This window comes from Rhynchophorus ferrugineus, unplaced genomic scaffold (assembly GCF_030347505.1).
Source record: "Rhynchophorus ferrugineus isolate W39M unplaced genomic scaffold, kcgeb_rfMv2 rfM3, whole genome shotgun sequence".
NCBI classification, from domain to species: Eukaryota; Metazoa; Arthropoda; class Insecta; order Coleoptera; family Curculionidae; genus Rhynchophorus; species Rhynchophorus ferrugineus.
This window is the reverse complement of record NW_027472582.1, coordinates 39,334,878-39,352,320: the sequence shown is the minus strand read 5'-3', so window position 1 is coordinate 39,352,320 and position 17,443 is coordinate 39,334,878. Positions and strand designations below refer to the sequence as shown.

The 17,443-nt window shown below is 29.9% G+C and overlaps 1 protein-coding gene across 3 annotated transcripts in view; it reads right to left on the bottom strand.

Moving 5' to 3' along the window:
* Window positions 1–982: 982 nt before the first annotated feature.
* LOC143193904 (uncharacterized protein CG3556) overlaps window positions 983–17,443 on the bottom strand; it is a 50,970-nt gene continuing 34,509 nt past the window's right edge. The window contains exons 3-11 of one of the 3 annotated variants that reach the window (XM_076400344.1): window positions 10,044–10,161; window positions 9,697–9,858; window positions 7,164–7,303; window positions 6,992–7,099; window positions 6,326–6,486; window positions 6,002–6,203; window positions 3,378–3,541; window positions 3,141–3,324; window positions 983–2,189 (exon numbers count right to left, since the gene is read on the bottom strand). In XM_076400344.1, the coding sequence (XP_076256459.1) occupies window positions 2,128–2,189; window positions 3,141–3,324; window positions 3,378–3,541; window positions 6,002–6,203; window positions 6,326–6,486; window positions 6,992–7,099; window positions 7,164–7,303; window positions 9,697–9,858; window positions 10,044–10,161 (1,301 nt within the window). In that variant the 3' untranslated portion in view covers window positions 983–2,127. The remainder of the gene's footprint in view (window positions 2,190–3,140; window positions 3,325–3,377; window positions 3,542–6,001; window positions 6,204–6,325; window positions 6,487–6,991; window positions 7,100–7,163; window positions 7,304–9,696; window positions 9,859–10,043; window positions 10,162–17,443) is intronic. The other 2 variants (XM_076400345.1, XM_076400346.1) reach the window with 2 other exon arrangements.

Here is a 17,443-nt window from a genome sequence, read left to right as displayed (position 1 = left end):
GAGCTGTAGTTGATTGCCGTAATGGAATCCATCTCGATGTAATACAGTAAGACCTGACCCGTTTTAAATTTGTATTAATAATAATTATGCTTTTTGTCGCAATTATTTAAACATTTTAGATTAAATGTTATCAATTCCTGAAGCCTTTTTAGGATTGAATTCACCAATTTTTGGTCACTGCAGAACTAGTTTTATATTTGTTTGAGGCCGATAAAAGTCTTGTATTGATTGCGCGTTTATATTCATTTGTTAACAATACTGGAGCGTTGTCATGTGTTTTAATTTTATTTATTGAGTATACCATTCGAGATCAAGTAATTCAGAATGTCTTCTACTTTATTTATTTTTGTGGCCTAGTAAGTGGGTTAGCGTCTTGATGACGATTACAATTTGTAATATCAATGGCTGTTACTAATCAATTTACGAACGAACCCCAGATTTGTGGTTAATATTAAAGTATCTTTCATAAATAAGGCTTTAGCCCAATTTTGAAATTTCGTGGACTAATCTCTGTATTATAGTACTTATATTTATTTTGTATTTTAATTAAAGTTGTTCCGCCTTGACCACTTTCTCTGTGATGTGGAAAGCATCATAAAGCAGTATCTTAATATAATTTTTGTAGAAAAAATGATCCCTGATATGAAATCTATATTTATGTGATTCGTCAGCGAAAAATATTTCTAGTTCAATAAAGATATGGGCCATTGGATTTCCAAGCCGTGAAGTCTTAATAGGAAACTGAACTTATATGACTGCATATTTTAGATCTACACTTTTTTCATTCATGAAACTTGTATATTTCATTTATTTTTTAATTTTCTCTATTATATTTAAGTATATTTATTTACCATAAAACACGTCTATGCTGAATATTAACATTGAGACTGTTTGGCATAACATTAATTTTAAGTAATTTTAAGGTGATACGAAAGTTTTTAAAATTTTTGTCTGTTTTATCGGAGAAAATAAAATATTTACCAAAGAACTTAATACTTTATTTCAATACAACGGCTTTTACAAGTATCAGATCAGAAGCTGAATATACGATTAGACTTACGTTATAGAAAAAATAAATCCTACTTTCTTAACAATACGTTTTGTCATTCAACAATTGTTTTAAGCTAAATTTATTTTATTTAATTTATACATCAATTAAAAGTCAAGGTATTGTCCGATAAAACACAATTCTGTTTACAATTTCATATTGATATTTTACATAGAGGTCCATCTAAAATAATACAACTATTGTGTTATTAAATGTAAAAAAATGTTTACATTGTTCCATATAAGTTGTTAGTTTTGTCCATAAACTTCAAAAATTATTTGAATGTGTTAGAAGCAACTTATAATACTAAATCATTATAAATAAGAATATCAAAAAAATAAAATATTTTGGTTATCACAGTAGCTAGAGAAGAAAGTTGTATAGTATTAGAAACAAACTAAAAATAATTATTGAAGTTTATTTTTGAAATAATTATATGCGTATATTTATTTAAAAATGTATATACCTCACTACTAATGTATATCAGTATAATTATATATGTAGATAATTGTGGCACACTTAGATTCTTCTTATTCTAGTTGCATATAATACTAAGTCCAATGAAGGATATTAAATTATTTTCTTTTTGCTGTGATCAAAAATTGAAAATATTTACAAAGAGTCAAAATTTTAAAAAATATCTAGCTATTTTAAAAAATTAAAATACATTTATTATCAATAAATGTGTATGTTATATAAAAAAGAAGGTACAAGAAGTATAAGAAGGTATGCATGATTTCACTCTCTATAAATATTAATACAATATAAAACCTTGATCACAAAATAATTAAGTATTTGAATGAAACAATATTTTTTATTTATTAAGAATGAAAAATGTTAATTGTTTTAATTAAAAAGTTTTAAAATCTTAAATAAATGATGAATGAAACAGAAGCCAAATTTTTAATTAAAATTTATTGTATAAATAATATTTGTATCTAGCTGTAAAAACACCTAATTTTGTATATATCATAATACAGAAAAATCACTTCATTCCAATATTATTATCTGTTTTCACTACATATATGTACTGCAAGCCAGCCCTTGTAATGTCGTCTTTATATTCCGAAGTGGTAAGTTTACAGTTTCTTGTACCAAAACAGGTAATGGTCTCCTTCTTCGATAAGTAAATCGTCCACACCTAGAAAAATAGATATTATGTTAATTTATATATTTTTTGCTTTCTCTTATTATAGTTTAGAATGTTAAAAGAGGGCTGAAGTTTCTGTGTGACTCAAAATATGTATATGGCGATCGCTTGGATAACAATCCAAATTATCACTACGTAACAAATTTTTATTGCATATAAGAAATCGAAATGTAAACAGGTCCCAAATTTGTCAAAATAAAGCTTTGGAGCATCGTCAATGCTCTATGGTACGTTAGAATTGAGGACATCCACAAAAACTTGAGATTGCGTGATAATAAATCGTCGAAGTACTACAACTATTCGGTAGCAGTAGATGTACCTGGAGGTTGCCTAGACAAAATATTTTGAACTAGTATAGATATGGACCATTGGAGTTCCAAGCCGTGAAGTCTTAATAGGAATCTGAACTCATAGGACTGCATATTTTACATCTACATTTATTTCATTCAAGAAACTTCTATATTACATTTATTTTTTAATTTTCTCTATTATATTTAAATATGTTTTTTATTTACCATAAAACACGTCTATGCTGAATAATACCATTGAGACTGTTTGGCAAAACATAACCTGATGTCTTACATATTTTTTTAAGTAATTTTAAGGTGATATTAAAGTGCACGAAGACTTGAGGTTGCGTGATAATAAATTGTCGAAGTACTACAACTACTCGGTAGCAGTAGCTGTACCTGGAGGTTGCCTAGACAAAATATTTTGAACTATTATAGTTAAGTTTTCGACTAGGATTTTGAATTAATTTTGAGTGATTTAATAAATGATCTCTAGAGTAATGTTACTCTAAGTTAAATAATCACACGAAATTGAGTCATGTTTCATTTATGCAAATGCTATTATATAGTTATGTCTTATCTAAGCGACATAAATATATGAATTTATATTAAACCAAAAATTGATTTATATAACAATGGTGTTAATACTTACCCACTGGAGCTACTAGCTGATTTGCTGGTGGTGCTGATGGATCTGGCAATTCTGGTAGTCGATACAGTAGCCAGTAATTATATCCCATTGGCTCTTCCTTGTATCCAGCTAAAGTATGAACATAATGTCCATTCGGCCATTCAGAAGCTTCGAATGCAAAATGGGAATCCATATCCATAGCCATCTAAAAGAAGCATCTCAAAATCAAATTGTATTAGTTTTTCTGCAGTAGTATACCTGCATAATAGTATAAAATGAGGTATTTCTAGGGGCTGTAATTGATATAGTACAGTTTTCTGTGATATTAGAACCTATCCAAAGTGTGTAGGTGACTGTTACATTACGAATTTCGCTGTCATTCCCATGGGCTGATAGTGATTTGGTTAGTCCTTCAATGTCGACTGAAAAACATTATTTATATTAAATATTTGAATAACGACACTAATAGAATCGTATATATATTATACTATAATATATATTAGACCTATAAATTAGTTTTAAAGTAGTTTTTTTTTATTTCAAGTTTTATTGTGAAAAATCAGCACAATGTATTTTATTAAAAGTATTATCCATCGATAGTCGTATTTGTTCATATTTCAAGCAATTTTGGAATTTCATCTCGAAAAAATGATGTATCTTTTGGAACTCTACACGAATTGACTTATTTTTTGTATTTTCATAGAAAATGAAGCGCTGCTCAGACTCATATGTCGGAACAAGTATTATTCAGGAGGGGTTCTGTTCGAGTTGGGCAGTAACGCATCGTTTGGATTATAGTAATGGATCGACTTTACATCACCAGAATCAATGCGATTCAAAAAATTTTCCGATTTTGCAGTTGAAGTAGCGTTTCAAACATGACCGTTTCAATGTTTCTTGGCTTCGATTCATTCATAAAATATTAAAGCTTTTGCATCACTCCCCTCTTTCTCGAGAGATTAGAAATTATTTCTTGCATTTTATACGGATTATCATCGAGTCATGTGTTCAAATCATGGTTAAAATTTTTTTGGCTCTCCAGAACGCCCTTTATCTTCGGTGTTAAAACCATTACTTTTAAAACATCAAAACCAGTATTAACATGTTGAAATACAGGAATTATTATGAGAGTTGAATTATTAATGATTTACTCAGTAGTAAAAGTTGCATCATACTTACTCTAAGTACAGAAAGAAATGAGATAAAACGACCAAAATCGCTCACTTACTTGTTTATTTCTCTGATATATTAAAGGTGATTTAATTAAGTTTTATACAGAATAGTATAACGAGTAGTCGATATTCTAATACGTGCCTTTAATTATATTGTACTTCATTATTATAAGGTAAGCGATGTCAATATTCTATATATTCACTGGAACTGTAGCTTTTTTGTGTTTATTAATTAATAAAATTGCCTTAATCTTTCTTGACAGTATGGAAAAAACACTGTTTGAATTGATAACTCGGAAAAGTCCGGTTACGTTAGATAATCACAATTTTAATGTTAGGACTTTCATACACTATTACTCTACGAATATTTACCGTTATATTTCTAAAGTGGTAATATGTTTTAATATTACACTAAATTTTATCAAGGTTTGTTTTAATCCTTATTAATTTATTGTCTTTTGACTTGACGTCTTTTACAAAATCAAGTATGGCCACTGTTATTTAATCTTTCAAAAACATAAACATTCTTAAGTATATATAAACATGAACTAGGCATCCACCAATCATTATAATATTTACGAGAAATATAAGATTTCAGTATGGCAATTACATGTTTGCCCAGCTGATTTATTTATAATGCAACCCTAGAATATATCAGACACTTGATTGTATTTTGATCAGTTATATTTATTGGTGAAAATGCGAAGTATCAATGTAAATATCTGTTATATAATCTAACTTAACTGTAAATTTCATTGATTTGACATTTCTCTACATAATATAACAGTTTTCCATCTAATATTGTTGAGTTATTCAGTGTGTATAGGTGAAAATCATGGAACTCTTAAAATTGTAATATCATTTCGTTTGGTTTAAAGGAACTGTGGCCTAAATCCATAAAAGACTTAGAAACTTACTGCGATGCTGCTCCGTCACATCACTAGTATCAGTTTTGATTTTAAAGATTTAAAAGTGATGATTTTGACAGTGACAAAGAGTCGTTTAGATGATCAAAAAAGTTCTAAGAAAACGATTTACAGTTCAATTAAACTTATGAAACAACTTTCAAATAATAAAAGAAGGGAAAATGGCTACTACACGAATTGAAACTATTAAGTGCCATTAAGAACTTTCCAGATAAAAAAGGAGTTTTCTTTTGTGACTGAAGATGAAAACTGCATCTACTAGACAATAGTGAGCGTAAAAAGTCATGGGTTGGTCTAGGAGAGATATTCGAATCAGGTCATTCAGTGAATCAGAGTATTCATGGGCATAAATAATAAAAACTGTTAGTATCCCGCCGATATCTACCGATATAAATTAACCAAATTAAATAATGCATTGTAGCAGAAAAGGCCAATAGCTCGTAACAGGTGAAAAGTTATCCTCTCACCAGAGATAGTGCTTTCTGACAACCACTTATCTGGATCGATACAGTTTGACTCGATTCAAACGCTATAACTTCAAAAAGCTGAAGAAGTGCGAAAAAACATCAATTTATTAAATTTACAATCAATTGCTGAAAAAAGAACAGGAAAAAGTTATACAGTTACTAATATATATATACAGATTTTTTTTTATAAATCAGAATATATAAAGATATCTACTAGTTTGTAATTTATGATAATTTTAAACAAAATCGTTATTAAAATTTAATTACTTAATATAATTTTTAAAACAGATTTTTTTATATTTAACTTTTAAAATTACCATTATTTTCGTAGTCGCTATCGTGCCTTCCGCAATCTAGGAGTCTGATAACCCCTAAACCCTTTTCAATAAGCGCCAGCAAAACATCAGACGTCAAACCTGCATCCGTGTAAGCACCATCTGGATCTTGTCGACCTTCCAAATAAGCCTTAGCTGCTGTTTTGTTCCAGTAACTTTTTAATTCAGTCAAATCGTCCAAAGCCTGAGTTAAAAACATAAATCAGGTATAAGTATTTTATGTTATATCTCTCTTGTTTTACAACATTTAGATATATTGATCTCATATGTTACTTTGTTCCGATAGTCCATGTTTTCTAAACTTACTTGCATCACCAAAGCCGTGTTATAAATATTTCCGAATCCACCATCGGTCTGTTGCTGTCTGGCCAAACTGATACTGGGTCTACGTAGAGAATGTTGCAAATTTCTGTGTCTATGATCCATCACTATACACCTTAAGGCCAAAATGGTCATGGCAACTGTATCTAAAATTCGTGAACAACAATATTTGTGGAAAACCGGGGAGATACAAGGATGATTTTGTTGGTAATGGTAACGGTGATTATGGTAATGGTAGATGGAGGAATGGTAATGCTAGGTTTGCAACTGAGAAATTAAATTATTACAGAGGCGAAAGTATAGTGCTTATGTTAAATACGTTATTGATTATGAAAAATTTAAGTTAATGTAATAAAATTAGAAAATAGATCAAAACGAATGAGTTCATTTTTAAGTCTTATTATTTTCTGATCATATTGGTATAAAGTATAAAATAAAATAAATTAAATATTAAATAAAATCTCAAAAATGAAACATTCGTGTAATGAGATGAATTTTGAATGAGGTGTTAAATGAAGCTCAATTAAGAAAATTTTTACATAGTTAAAATATAAATAAAAGAATATTTTTATTAGAATATAAAAATAAAGTCAAACAAATAAAAAATATAACTTGATGAGTTCATATATATATTCAGTCCGAATAACTTACCAATATTGTGGTCTTTTGCTGTGTTGGCGATATCCAATAATCTCCTGATTTGCTTCTTCCTCACGTGGGCCCTTGCGGTACATGCGGCCAATGTTAGGTAAGCAAAATCTGGAAATAAAATTTACGATGTGTGAGAAAAATTCTCGATAATAAAAAACACATAAAACTTTACCTAAATCATTTGGAGCTTCGTGATGTTGCAGGGTACCAATCAAATCGTGTCCATGGAATTGTCTTGGGTCATAGCAGAGAGCACTTAAAGCCAAACAATATTCGGCTAGTTGAGATGGAGCAATTGGAATTTCGTGGTGTCTATAGAGAGTACACAGTAGAATTAACTGGTGAATTTAATAAATGTCTACAAAAAATATATCGTTATGAGAAGTATTTTAATTATACAAATATATATTGTGTATGTAATTAATCACAGATAATTTCTTTTCATTTTTATATCTTAAAACTTTCCAGGTAATATAATTTTTATATTAAGGCCAGGTATTTTTATGTTTTCTAGTTTCATCAATGTCGTCTTTTCATTTTATATTTACATTTTTAATTTATTTCTAAACATTCCGTATATTTCGTGGAAAATATTTTCGGTTTTCCGCGTTTACATTTTCGAGTTGCTGTAGAACAATCAATAGACAATTGTTTTTGAAAAGAAATATCGGAAGGGCATTTTGCTGGTGTACTGATAAGAAATGATAATCGATGCCAGCTGCAGAAAAAGAAAGTATATGGTAAACTGTAGAGGTAATATAGAACCATACTAAATCAATGCAAAACGACAATATTGTTGATGATGATTTATTGAGTGATGCTGATGTTGAATAAGTAATGATGAAGTTGAAGTAATGGAAACCAGGAAATATAATCTACTGCCACTATTCTAAATATTGAAAATGTAGCTTTACTTTTATTTAGTGAATACGGTTTTTAATAAAATGACTAATTTTTTGTCAAATCGTTCCATTTTTCATATAGACGCACAACGCTATCGCAGAGGTTTATTTCGCGCTTTATTGTTCTCGTCAGCTGCTTGTCCCTGATCCTGACTTCACTATGCTTTGTTGCCTGATATGCTTTACTTCGTACTTTAACTTCACAGCTCCCGTTTATTGGCCGTGCTCTCAGTACATGAGTCTCATTACAGATGAGCAGTTCGGGTTTCGTCCAAAACATTCAGCCGTTCATCAGGCATGATAGACTGGCCGCAAAAATTAACTCTTCTTTTAATCAACGTGAAAGACTATAAAGGTTAAGTAGCGAATTGTATTCGATTAGGTATACCAGATAACCTAACCACTCTTACCAAATCATTTTTTTACCAGGATGATCGCTCCAGGGGAAGATAAAATATATTCTCTTCAGCCGGAAAACCATCTACGTACGAATTCCACAAGGTCTCGTCTAGCACCCGCTTTATTTAATATTTTCCTTTGAGATATCTCTATTTTCTCTAATCTAATCCAATGCAGCCTTTAAAGAAAGATTACATTCAGTCAGCTATCTCGGTCTTCTCGACTAAAAGTTTAGGTGGAATTCACAGATTCAAAGGTACATCCAGAACTGGCAAAGAAAGGTATTGTCAATTTGCTGTTACTACTTAACAAAATCAACCAGGCCAGTGGGCTTCCGCTTTCAATAAAATCTGACTAGATGAATCGTTTTCACTACATCAGGAAGAATCAAATTCATAGAGAAGCAGATGCCTACCAATTTCAAAATTTTATATCCTAGCTCTTCTCGAGAAATCATCAAATCGCCGTCTCTCGAAAAATAGATGTATTTCGATATTTTAAGCCATTAACTCAACCGGCTCTTCACCGCCTCATTCCATCGCAGCTGACACCACCTTTTCGTGCTCTTACTCCCAATCCACCTAGCCACGTATACCATCCTTACCAACAGTAAGAAGTTACAATCAGTTAGGGTTATGGGATCAAGTGTTATGGTGGAGTTTAGTGGGTAGCCCAGAGGCAGAGTTCATATAAGTCCAACTCGCTTATTTCTGTGGATTTCCGCGACCTTCCGTCCCCTTCCCGGTTTTAGGACAAAAAAAAATCATGAGCATAAGTTTTTAATGTGACGTCAGCTTAACTCATAGACGTCAGGCTATATTTTGCTAATAATAATAATATAACATAATAAAAGCTAATTATAATTTAACATAATAAAAGCTAATAATAATATAACATGACCTTGCCGTATTGTCACAAGTTGGGACGATTTTTCCCATAATTAAGAGTAAATGAATTGCACAATACCTGGATAATGTCAGCAACTAATAAAAATAAAAGTTTTGCGATATTAAATATTAAAATTATATATCTTATTATTAATTATATATTAAATTATTTTTGAAATTTCAGTTTTATTTCTGTATATTTATGCATGTTAAAATAATTGTAAAAGTATTTATCATTACTTATTATTGTAGATACTAGTATTAATATTTAAATAACACAATAGCATAATAATATAAAGCAAAAACATTTTTTTGTGTTGATATGTTAGACTGTACTTTTTATCAATTAATATTTATCTGCAGCGGAACTACTAACTTTGCGGGTTTCGAACCAAGGAACTTAGAGAATATCAATTATAAAAAAACCAAAACTATTTATTCAAATTCATATTATTTGTTTTATTATTATTTTGACAACAAAAATAAAATATGTGAAAAAATAACAATAAAAACTTACCTCCAGAGCATAATAACAATTTCAATTTCCATTTGTTTACTCGACAGTTGTAACTCGTAGGCACTTGGTAGGATATCGTCCAAAACATCTTCGTATACGTGTAAAAGCTTCAAGGCAGTCAATACCTTCGGGGTGTCATTTCGCCAACTCCAGTCATTTTCTCTTCACAGAAAAGCATTTAAATTTTATTTTGCAAAATGACAAAAGTAACTCGACTTCGATAAATGTTTATCGAGTCAAAGGCGTTCAACGCCCAGGGCAGTATAAAGTATATATTTTAAAAATACGTCCCGGAAACAAGATAGCTTCCATAAAAGTTTTAAAGAATATATATTACAATGTCTTACCTCTGAGAAATAAGAAACTTTAATGCGTTCCTGATACTGCTTTCGATAGATTTTTCGGTTACCTTTTCAGGAAGCTGCTCGGTGATGGGACTCGTAACTTTTACAGGTTCTGTTGTTTCTGGAATGTGAATTTATATATTCTTAAAGTCGGAAACTTCTTTTTTATTTAGAAAAATCGATGCTTTATCAGAAAGAACAATATAATAGATATAAGATATTTTACGTAATTTTAATGTTTCTTATCAAAATATTACCGAAAGATTGTAAACAAATCAAATTGCTAAAATTGACACTGAAAGATCACTGTACTCGCCAAATGATTACCTGACAGAAATTTTCCGGTTTAGGGAGGAAACATTGTTACATTATAAGACCTCTCTATATATAAGTCTCCAATGAATTATTGAAAATGTACATATAAAAATCATATAAATCTCGAAGAGATAAGCAGTGAAGAGCAGGCGGCATGTAGACTTAATTAACAGTAGGCGGCTGTGTAGAAAACTTTTTTTAGATTTTATTTGTCAAAGTAAGTCCTCTGAAATCTGAGTCGGTGTTCTCTTAGATGTCCCTCTCATAGACCCATCTGATGTACACTGTTACTGAGCCATTGTTCATGATATGGTTCTCATTGAGCTGAATTGTATATATTAAAATACGAAGAATAACAAGAGATCATGGATGATTAAATGTAAAATTTTATTAAAAAATATATATGAATTCATATAAAAATTGATTTAGGATTAAGCATTCATTTTCATTGAGGATTCATTGACCCTCTAATTTTATTATTTTAAAAAAGTTTTCCAAAGGTCCGCATCAGTAACCGATGATTAAAATGTTTTACCATGGTTAAAAATGTATCAAATTTGTTTTATTATTAATAAAAACAAAACTATTAGAAATAAATCTATTTCATTCTGATTTGAATGGAGATGATGATAATGATGAAGTGCTTGAGTCAGAATTATGACTTATTGTAACAGGTTATTTTTGGGATTTAACGAATGATTCCGTATTAAAAAAATAATTAAGAAAATTGGGATTCTTGTTTTCAAAAGGTTATTCTTGCTGAATGATATATTTAGAAAATGTGTTAAAATGGGAGCTTACTTTTCTGATTTATTGTGAAACGAGGCTATTCCGCCTCTTTAAAAATATTTCAGTGATACGTCCTTATAAAATATAACGTTCGAAAGCGTTTATGGATTTGAATAAAAATGAGAACAAAAATCAAACGTTGAACTCATCAACGAGATTTATTATTCTCGACTTTTCGGTTTCTTTGACAACAATTGAAAGAATTGAGAACGATAACGATTTAAATTTTAACTTCTTGTTTGAAGATACATTTGTTACTAAATCCCCATATTTAGAGAATTTAAAAGCAATTGAGTTGATTTCTATTTTGAAAGTTCAATATATTATTATTTTGAGAGATTTGTTAAAAACATCGTCCTTCGTATTTATTGTCTGATTTATATTTTATAAACATTTTATTTATTTAGTTATTTTGTTAATAAAAATGTGCTTTTTCGATAGTGCTCTAACTTTTTAAAAGAAGTAAGTGGTATACAATCTAGTCTTTATACGACATTTCCAAATATCCATTATATATTTAAGCATACACTAATAAATTAAATTGATTTTTCATTTAAGAACATATCACAAGTCTTTAAAATTGTAAAGTATTTATTGGCATTATGAAAAAATTGCGGATGCTGAATTTCAAATTCAAATGTTAACATAACTTTGATTAGAATAAAAAGCTTTCTCCTTATAATTAAGAGTAACTTAAAACTACTTGTTGCCAAAACTCTCGAAGAAAGTTATTTCACGAGTGCAGTTCTTAAGCTAAAGTTAAAGAATTTCATTTTGTTCTAAAATAGTATTATACTAATGTAAATTTGACTGATATATATAAGGGGAAGAATTAATGTAGGTATATTTATTTTAACTGTAATAAATGATTTTGCAGATTATTTTGATATTTTCTTATTAAATTAATAATAAATACTAATATAAATAATAAATTAATAAACTTCATTCATAATTGCCTAATGTAGTTGTTTAAAAGGTTTAAAACATATTTACATGTTACAACATAAATTTTGACACTGTCTTAAGCGTGACATATATAAGGAATATTACTGATATACAACGGTTTAAATATGTTCCGTAATATCTAATCTTTAAGTTATATCGTTTAGAGTTAGCGTATTCCTGCTAAACTTTATAGACCGGTTGGATATGCTTTGCTGGATATTTATATCATACGTATATAAATATCTTAGACAAGGGCTCACTTAGTTTACAACCCCTTTTAACACACATGTATATTAATGTATGAAGCGAAGACTTCAGCTATTTATCACTAAGAATATTGTATATACAGAGGAGTGTGAGATTTGGAGTTATCAAAATTGACGTAAAGATACTCAGAATGTTAAAATGTATATACAATGTTTTAAGTGGATAATTATTTATCATACATTTTGTGAAAGACTCCTTTTAATAGTGGTAATATTTATTTATATAATATATCATCATCATCAGCATTTCGTCAAAATATATTTTCTTCTTCAAAAGTTGATAGAAATTTTAACGGCTCTAAAAATATATTAACTATGCTTCATAGGGTCACAAAAATATTATAACGGTGGCAAATATGTTTGTGATGATAGATTTAAGAGAATATAATAGAATAGAGGTTATATTTGATTCGATAAACTCAAACAATATTTAGGTCTGAAGTTTACAAACATTTTAAAAGATTAAATAGAGTAATTGACAATTGAGTCCATGTTGGCTGGTTAGTAATTTCACCACCTTCATTCCATTGATCTCTAAGAACCAAATCATTTGATGTGATGTCAATTGTATATTTTTGAAAGCCTTTTATTATAATGGCCTATGCTCTAAATTTATCTGAAACAATTGACGTTGGTTAGTCAGCTAATTCATGAGCAAATATATATAGTTGTGTACACATATGTGCTTCAAATCTAAAGTGAAAATATTAATTGAGGATAATACGCTTAAAATTATAATGCAATTAATAATATATTTATACTAGTGAAACAGATGGAAAAATGCACAAAATATCATTAAAACCCAATATAGTAAATTTAAATATAAATATACAGAAGATCTAATAATATTATTAATTCTGTGATATACCGGCAGCTACATTAACGATCGTTATGTCCTCCATATTTATTAGCAAAACTTAATTGTTGTATAAATATTGAGGTTTTAATGGAAACTAAAAGTGTTTAATGCAAGTATAACTAATTGTTCAAAAACGTCGCGCTCAAAAGATAATAAACTTTTAAAATAAAATTGCCAGCCAATGCATTGACATTTTATATATCATTTCTTTCTTTATTATTTTTCTTATTAGTTTCTTTATTATTCTGTGAATTCTCAATAAATGGTTATAATCAATTAAATTTTAGTAAATTAAATTCTGAGTTGAATTTATGCTCATTTGGGCTAAAGTAGACAATCTTTTATTTAAAAATTCAAAATTATATTATAAATTAAAAATTATATATTAAATTATAAATTATATAATTCTCTCTTAGGTTACATAAATAAGTTAAAAGTCACGAAAGTCGGAGCGACATTTTCATGGTAACCGCCGCAATAATGGCGGTTGTTATATATAGAATAAATTAAATATTATATTATATTGATATTATGTTTGTAATATTAACAGGAAAACGTATTATCATCTTCGATATATCAAGCTAAACTGAAATTAATTCCCATAACACTAATGTATTCATCCCACCTCGTATTTATTAGCTGCCTTAGCTTTTTTATTGGATATAATATATGTTCATTATAGAGTGTGTGCTAATTTATAGTAATATATTGAATAATAAAAATAACATAGCCGACATATTAAAATATTTTGCAATATTGTCATTGCCAGTTTTATTCGCAATGTGTTTAGTTATGTTAGTGAAATTTTGTCTTCATTCCTGTTAATTTTACCTTAAAAAGTGGGCTATATTTACTTGTTGTGTATCTATTAAAATCAAATGCCAAGTCTTCGACGACAAACAAGAAATATTTGTCGACTTACACATAATGCAGAAATAGTCCGGAATTATCGATTAAATAGAACTACATAACATAACACTTGATGGATAATGTAAATGTATGGGACCAAGTTGCAAACACACAATGAAAGTCTAAACAATGAACAACACAATGAATATCTTCGAGCTAATAAGCTGAGGAAACGAGATGCAAGTCACGTTCAAATATGACGACGAAATGGACTATTAGTACAAGCACAAGTCGCCATGGGCAATTTGGAAAAAAATCAGACATTGCCATGTATTTAAGTACAAAGTAAGCAGAAAGAAATTGAATTGGTCGGCCTTTTATAAGTTACGGTTTAGCTTCTATTATTAAATATGTCACTAGAACCATTGGAAACGCTATTAGCTGGAGACACATCTCACTCTCGAAAGTGTTTTTGCATAAAATTGGTTTATTTAATTCTTGCTTCTAAATGATATCATTTGGAGCAAAAAAAATCGTTCGGAATGACGATTGTCGTAGTTTTGAATCAACATAAACATTCGGGGTCAAGTGTAATATCGAATTGGTTTTTTGTTGTCAATGCCCAATATCGAACATTTTCACAAATCTATTTTAGGTTTGATGAGTAAAATTAATACATGCTATCTGTACAACCACATCGCGCAGATGGAGGAGTTAGAAATTATGGCAATTTTGGGGACTTTTTGCATAATCATAACCATTTGATCTAGTTGTTCAATACCGTTTCCGATAGACTACAAAACGATAACTGCATTATTATCATTAAACTAGACAAACCAGCATATGGAGAGAGTGAAGGATTACACAATGTACTAGCTCTTAATGAAGTAATAGTGGCAATGGCTGCCAATCAATTTAAACATCGTGATATACATATACGACACAAAAATAACACTGTAGACATGAAACAAGATCATAATCATTCTAATGATGCTTTGAAGTATCCAATAATATTTTGGAAACAAGAAGATTGGAGGAAGAACATGGATATCATTTATACAAAAAGTTACCAGTACGATAAATAAATATTTCATAGTTTCGTAAAGTAGTTTCCTCGTATTTTATTTGCCTTTTTATTGTTCCTATAACCCTATTACCTGGTACCTAATAAGAAATTAACAAGAACGTTAGCGCGATGAACTTCTACGCATACCTATCGATGATGCGTACTAATCAATCAATCTCGCATGTCGGCAGCAATTTAAGCAATAAATTGTTTATGTGTGTGCGAAAATTGAAAGCGAGCGATTACGAAATCGCAATTACCGAACCGCAATCTAATATGGATACCGAAAACAGAGCAGAAGAAACCTCAATGTAGTTAAGAGGGCTTTGAGAAACAAGAAACTGCCGAAACTATCAACACATTAACCCAAGCAAACTCAAAACCATAAAAGAAGGATAGAAGAATCCCGCCGATAGTACTCCAGGTCAAAACGAAATAAATGGAACTCGTCAGCAAATTACAACACAATATTATAATAAACAATACAATCGAACTCGGCAACACGAAGATCCGAGGGAGTGATCTTCTACTCCAAAACCGCTGACGACTACAGACTGGCAACCAAGATGCTGGAGGAGAGGAAGTATATTTTCCATTGCTTTGAATCCTTACTTGAAAGGCACCTTAAGGGCGTTATCAGAGGCCTACTGGAACCGAAACAGACGATCAAGTTAGAGAAGCACTCCAGGAAGACAAATGGCTCACAAAAGCCGGAGTCGCTATCCCACACCCAGTTCACCATATATTCAAAATTCAACCTGCTGGACCAGAGAGTAACATTTGAATCCCAAAGAGGCACCGGGCAGCTGGCACCCGCATAGGGCTATTGTGTTCCAAAACGGATTTTTCGGTATTCGGGTTCCATGCATTCTACACCGGGATGACATCAAAATTTTGGCAGATTAAACACGGATGCATCGCCATGACGTAGCTGCACGTATGTTCAAACAAAAATTAAAATCGTTGTTATACTAGATTACACACGATTCGGTAAGATAAATGACATTTGAACAGGCAACGTTCGTCATTTAGGCTGGTTCATGTTTAATGTAATGGTTGTAAAAATTAATTATTGCTAACGATAGCAATAACATATTATCTTCACGTATTCTTGTATTATCGTATTCTTGAAACCCAGCAATAGAGCGAATAGAAATTTGAGCAAATATACTCGATAACATGAAATTAAGTGCCTATTAAACATTCATTGCACCATTCCAGTGCTCTGAAATGCCGACGGTCGTTATATAAATTACGAACTTTCACTACTGGTAACATTTTTTTTCGAGAAAATAAATCGACCTTCTAAATATATAAAATGGAAAATTTAAGAGCCTACTTGACCTTTTCGTCAGTTTGTTTTTAATATTATTAATAAAACGCAAATAGCCGAGGCAGTTCGGTATTTAGAATGGTATTTTAAATTTTACGGTCGAAAACTTCAATTGTGTCGCTTGAAAAGTTCAGTCGTTTGTGTTTTCCAGCGCGAAAAGCAGCTTGGGTACGAGAACTTCGAGACATTTGCTAAAGTTTAACGATGATGCGGGATTTACTTTTCCCAGTGTATTATGGGAATTACAATTTTGGTATTTATATATTTTTTTGGTTATGAATTATATTTTATATTATTTGATAAAAATTTAACAAATGTAGAAATAAATACGGTTCACACTTTGTAACAATAATAAAATACTGTTCTCTTAGATCTATATATTGCAGTTTTATTTTAAATTTGTCTTATTTATATATATATATATATATATATATATATATATATATATCCCATGTAAGTCTCAGAATAATAAAAAATATATATAAGTAAAAAACAGAATAATGAATGTCAAAAATGTATATGTATAAATGTTTAGTTATAGCTATATTTACACAATAAAATAATATTTTATAAATTAGTACGGTCTATAAATATTGTTATACGAGAATTAAGAAGTTTTGCTCACAAGGAATATTGATATATGTCAAAAGAGTTTTGAAAACAAGTTTTTTATATTCAGATTTTTCTCTAAATATATATAGTAACCACCTATAAATTTTCTTTGTTAGAGAAAAGTATGAACCTTTTTGTTATTCGGGTCACGAAAAAGTTCACATAACATTAATTACCAAATCCCCACCGTATTATTTGAGCCCTTTTCCTGGTCTTTCTTTATAAAGACAGCAGGGTCATTCATTACTTTCACCCATTTTATCTAAAACCAACTTTAACTGTTGTCGGTTTTCTTAAAAGGAAACTTTGTTATATTAAAAGGTTTTCACCACAGTGGCGTATGTCCGGAAGTCAATCGAAATCAATTCA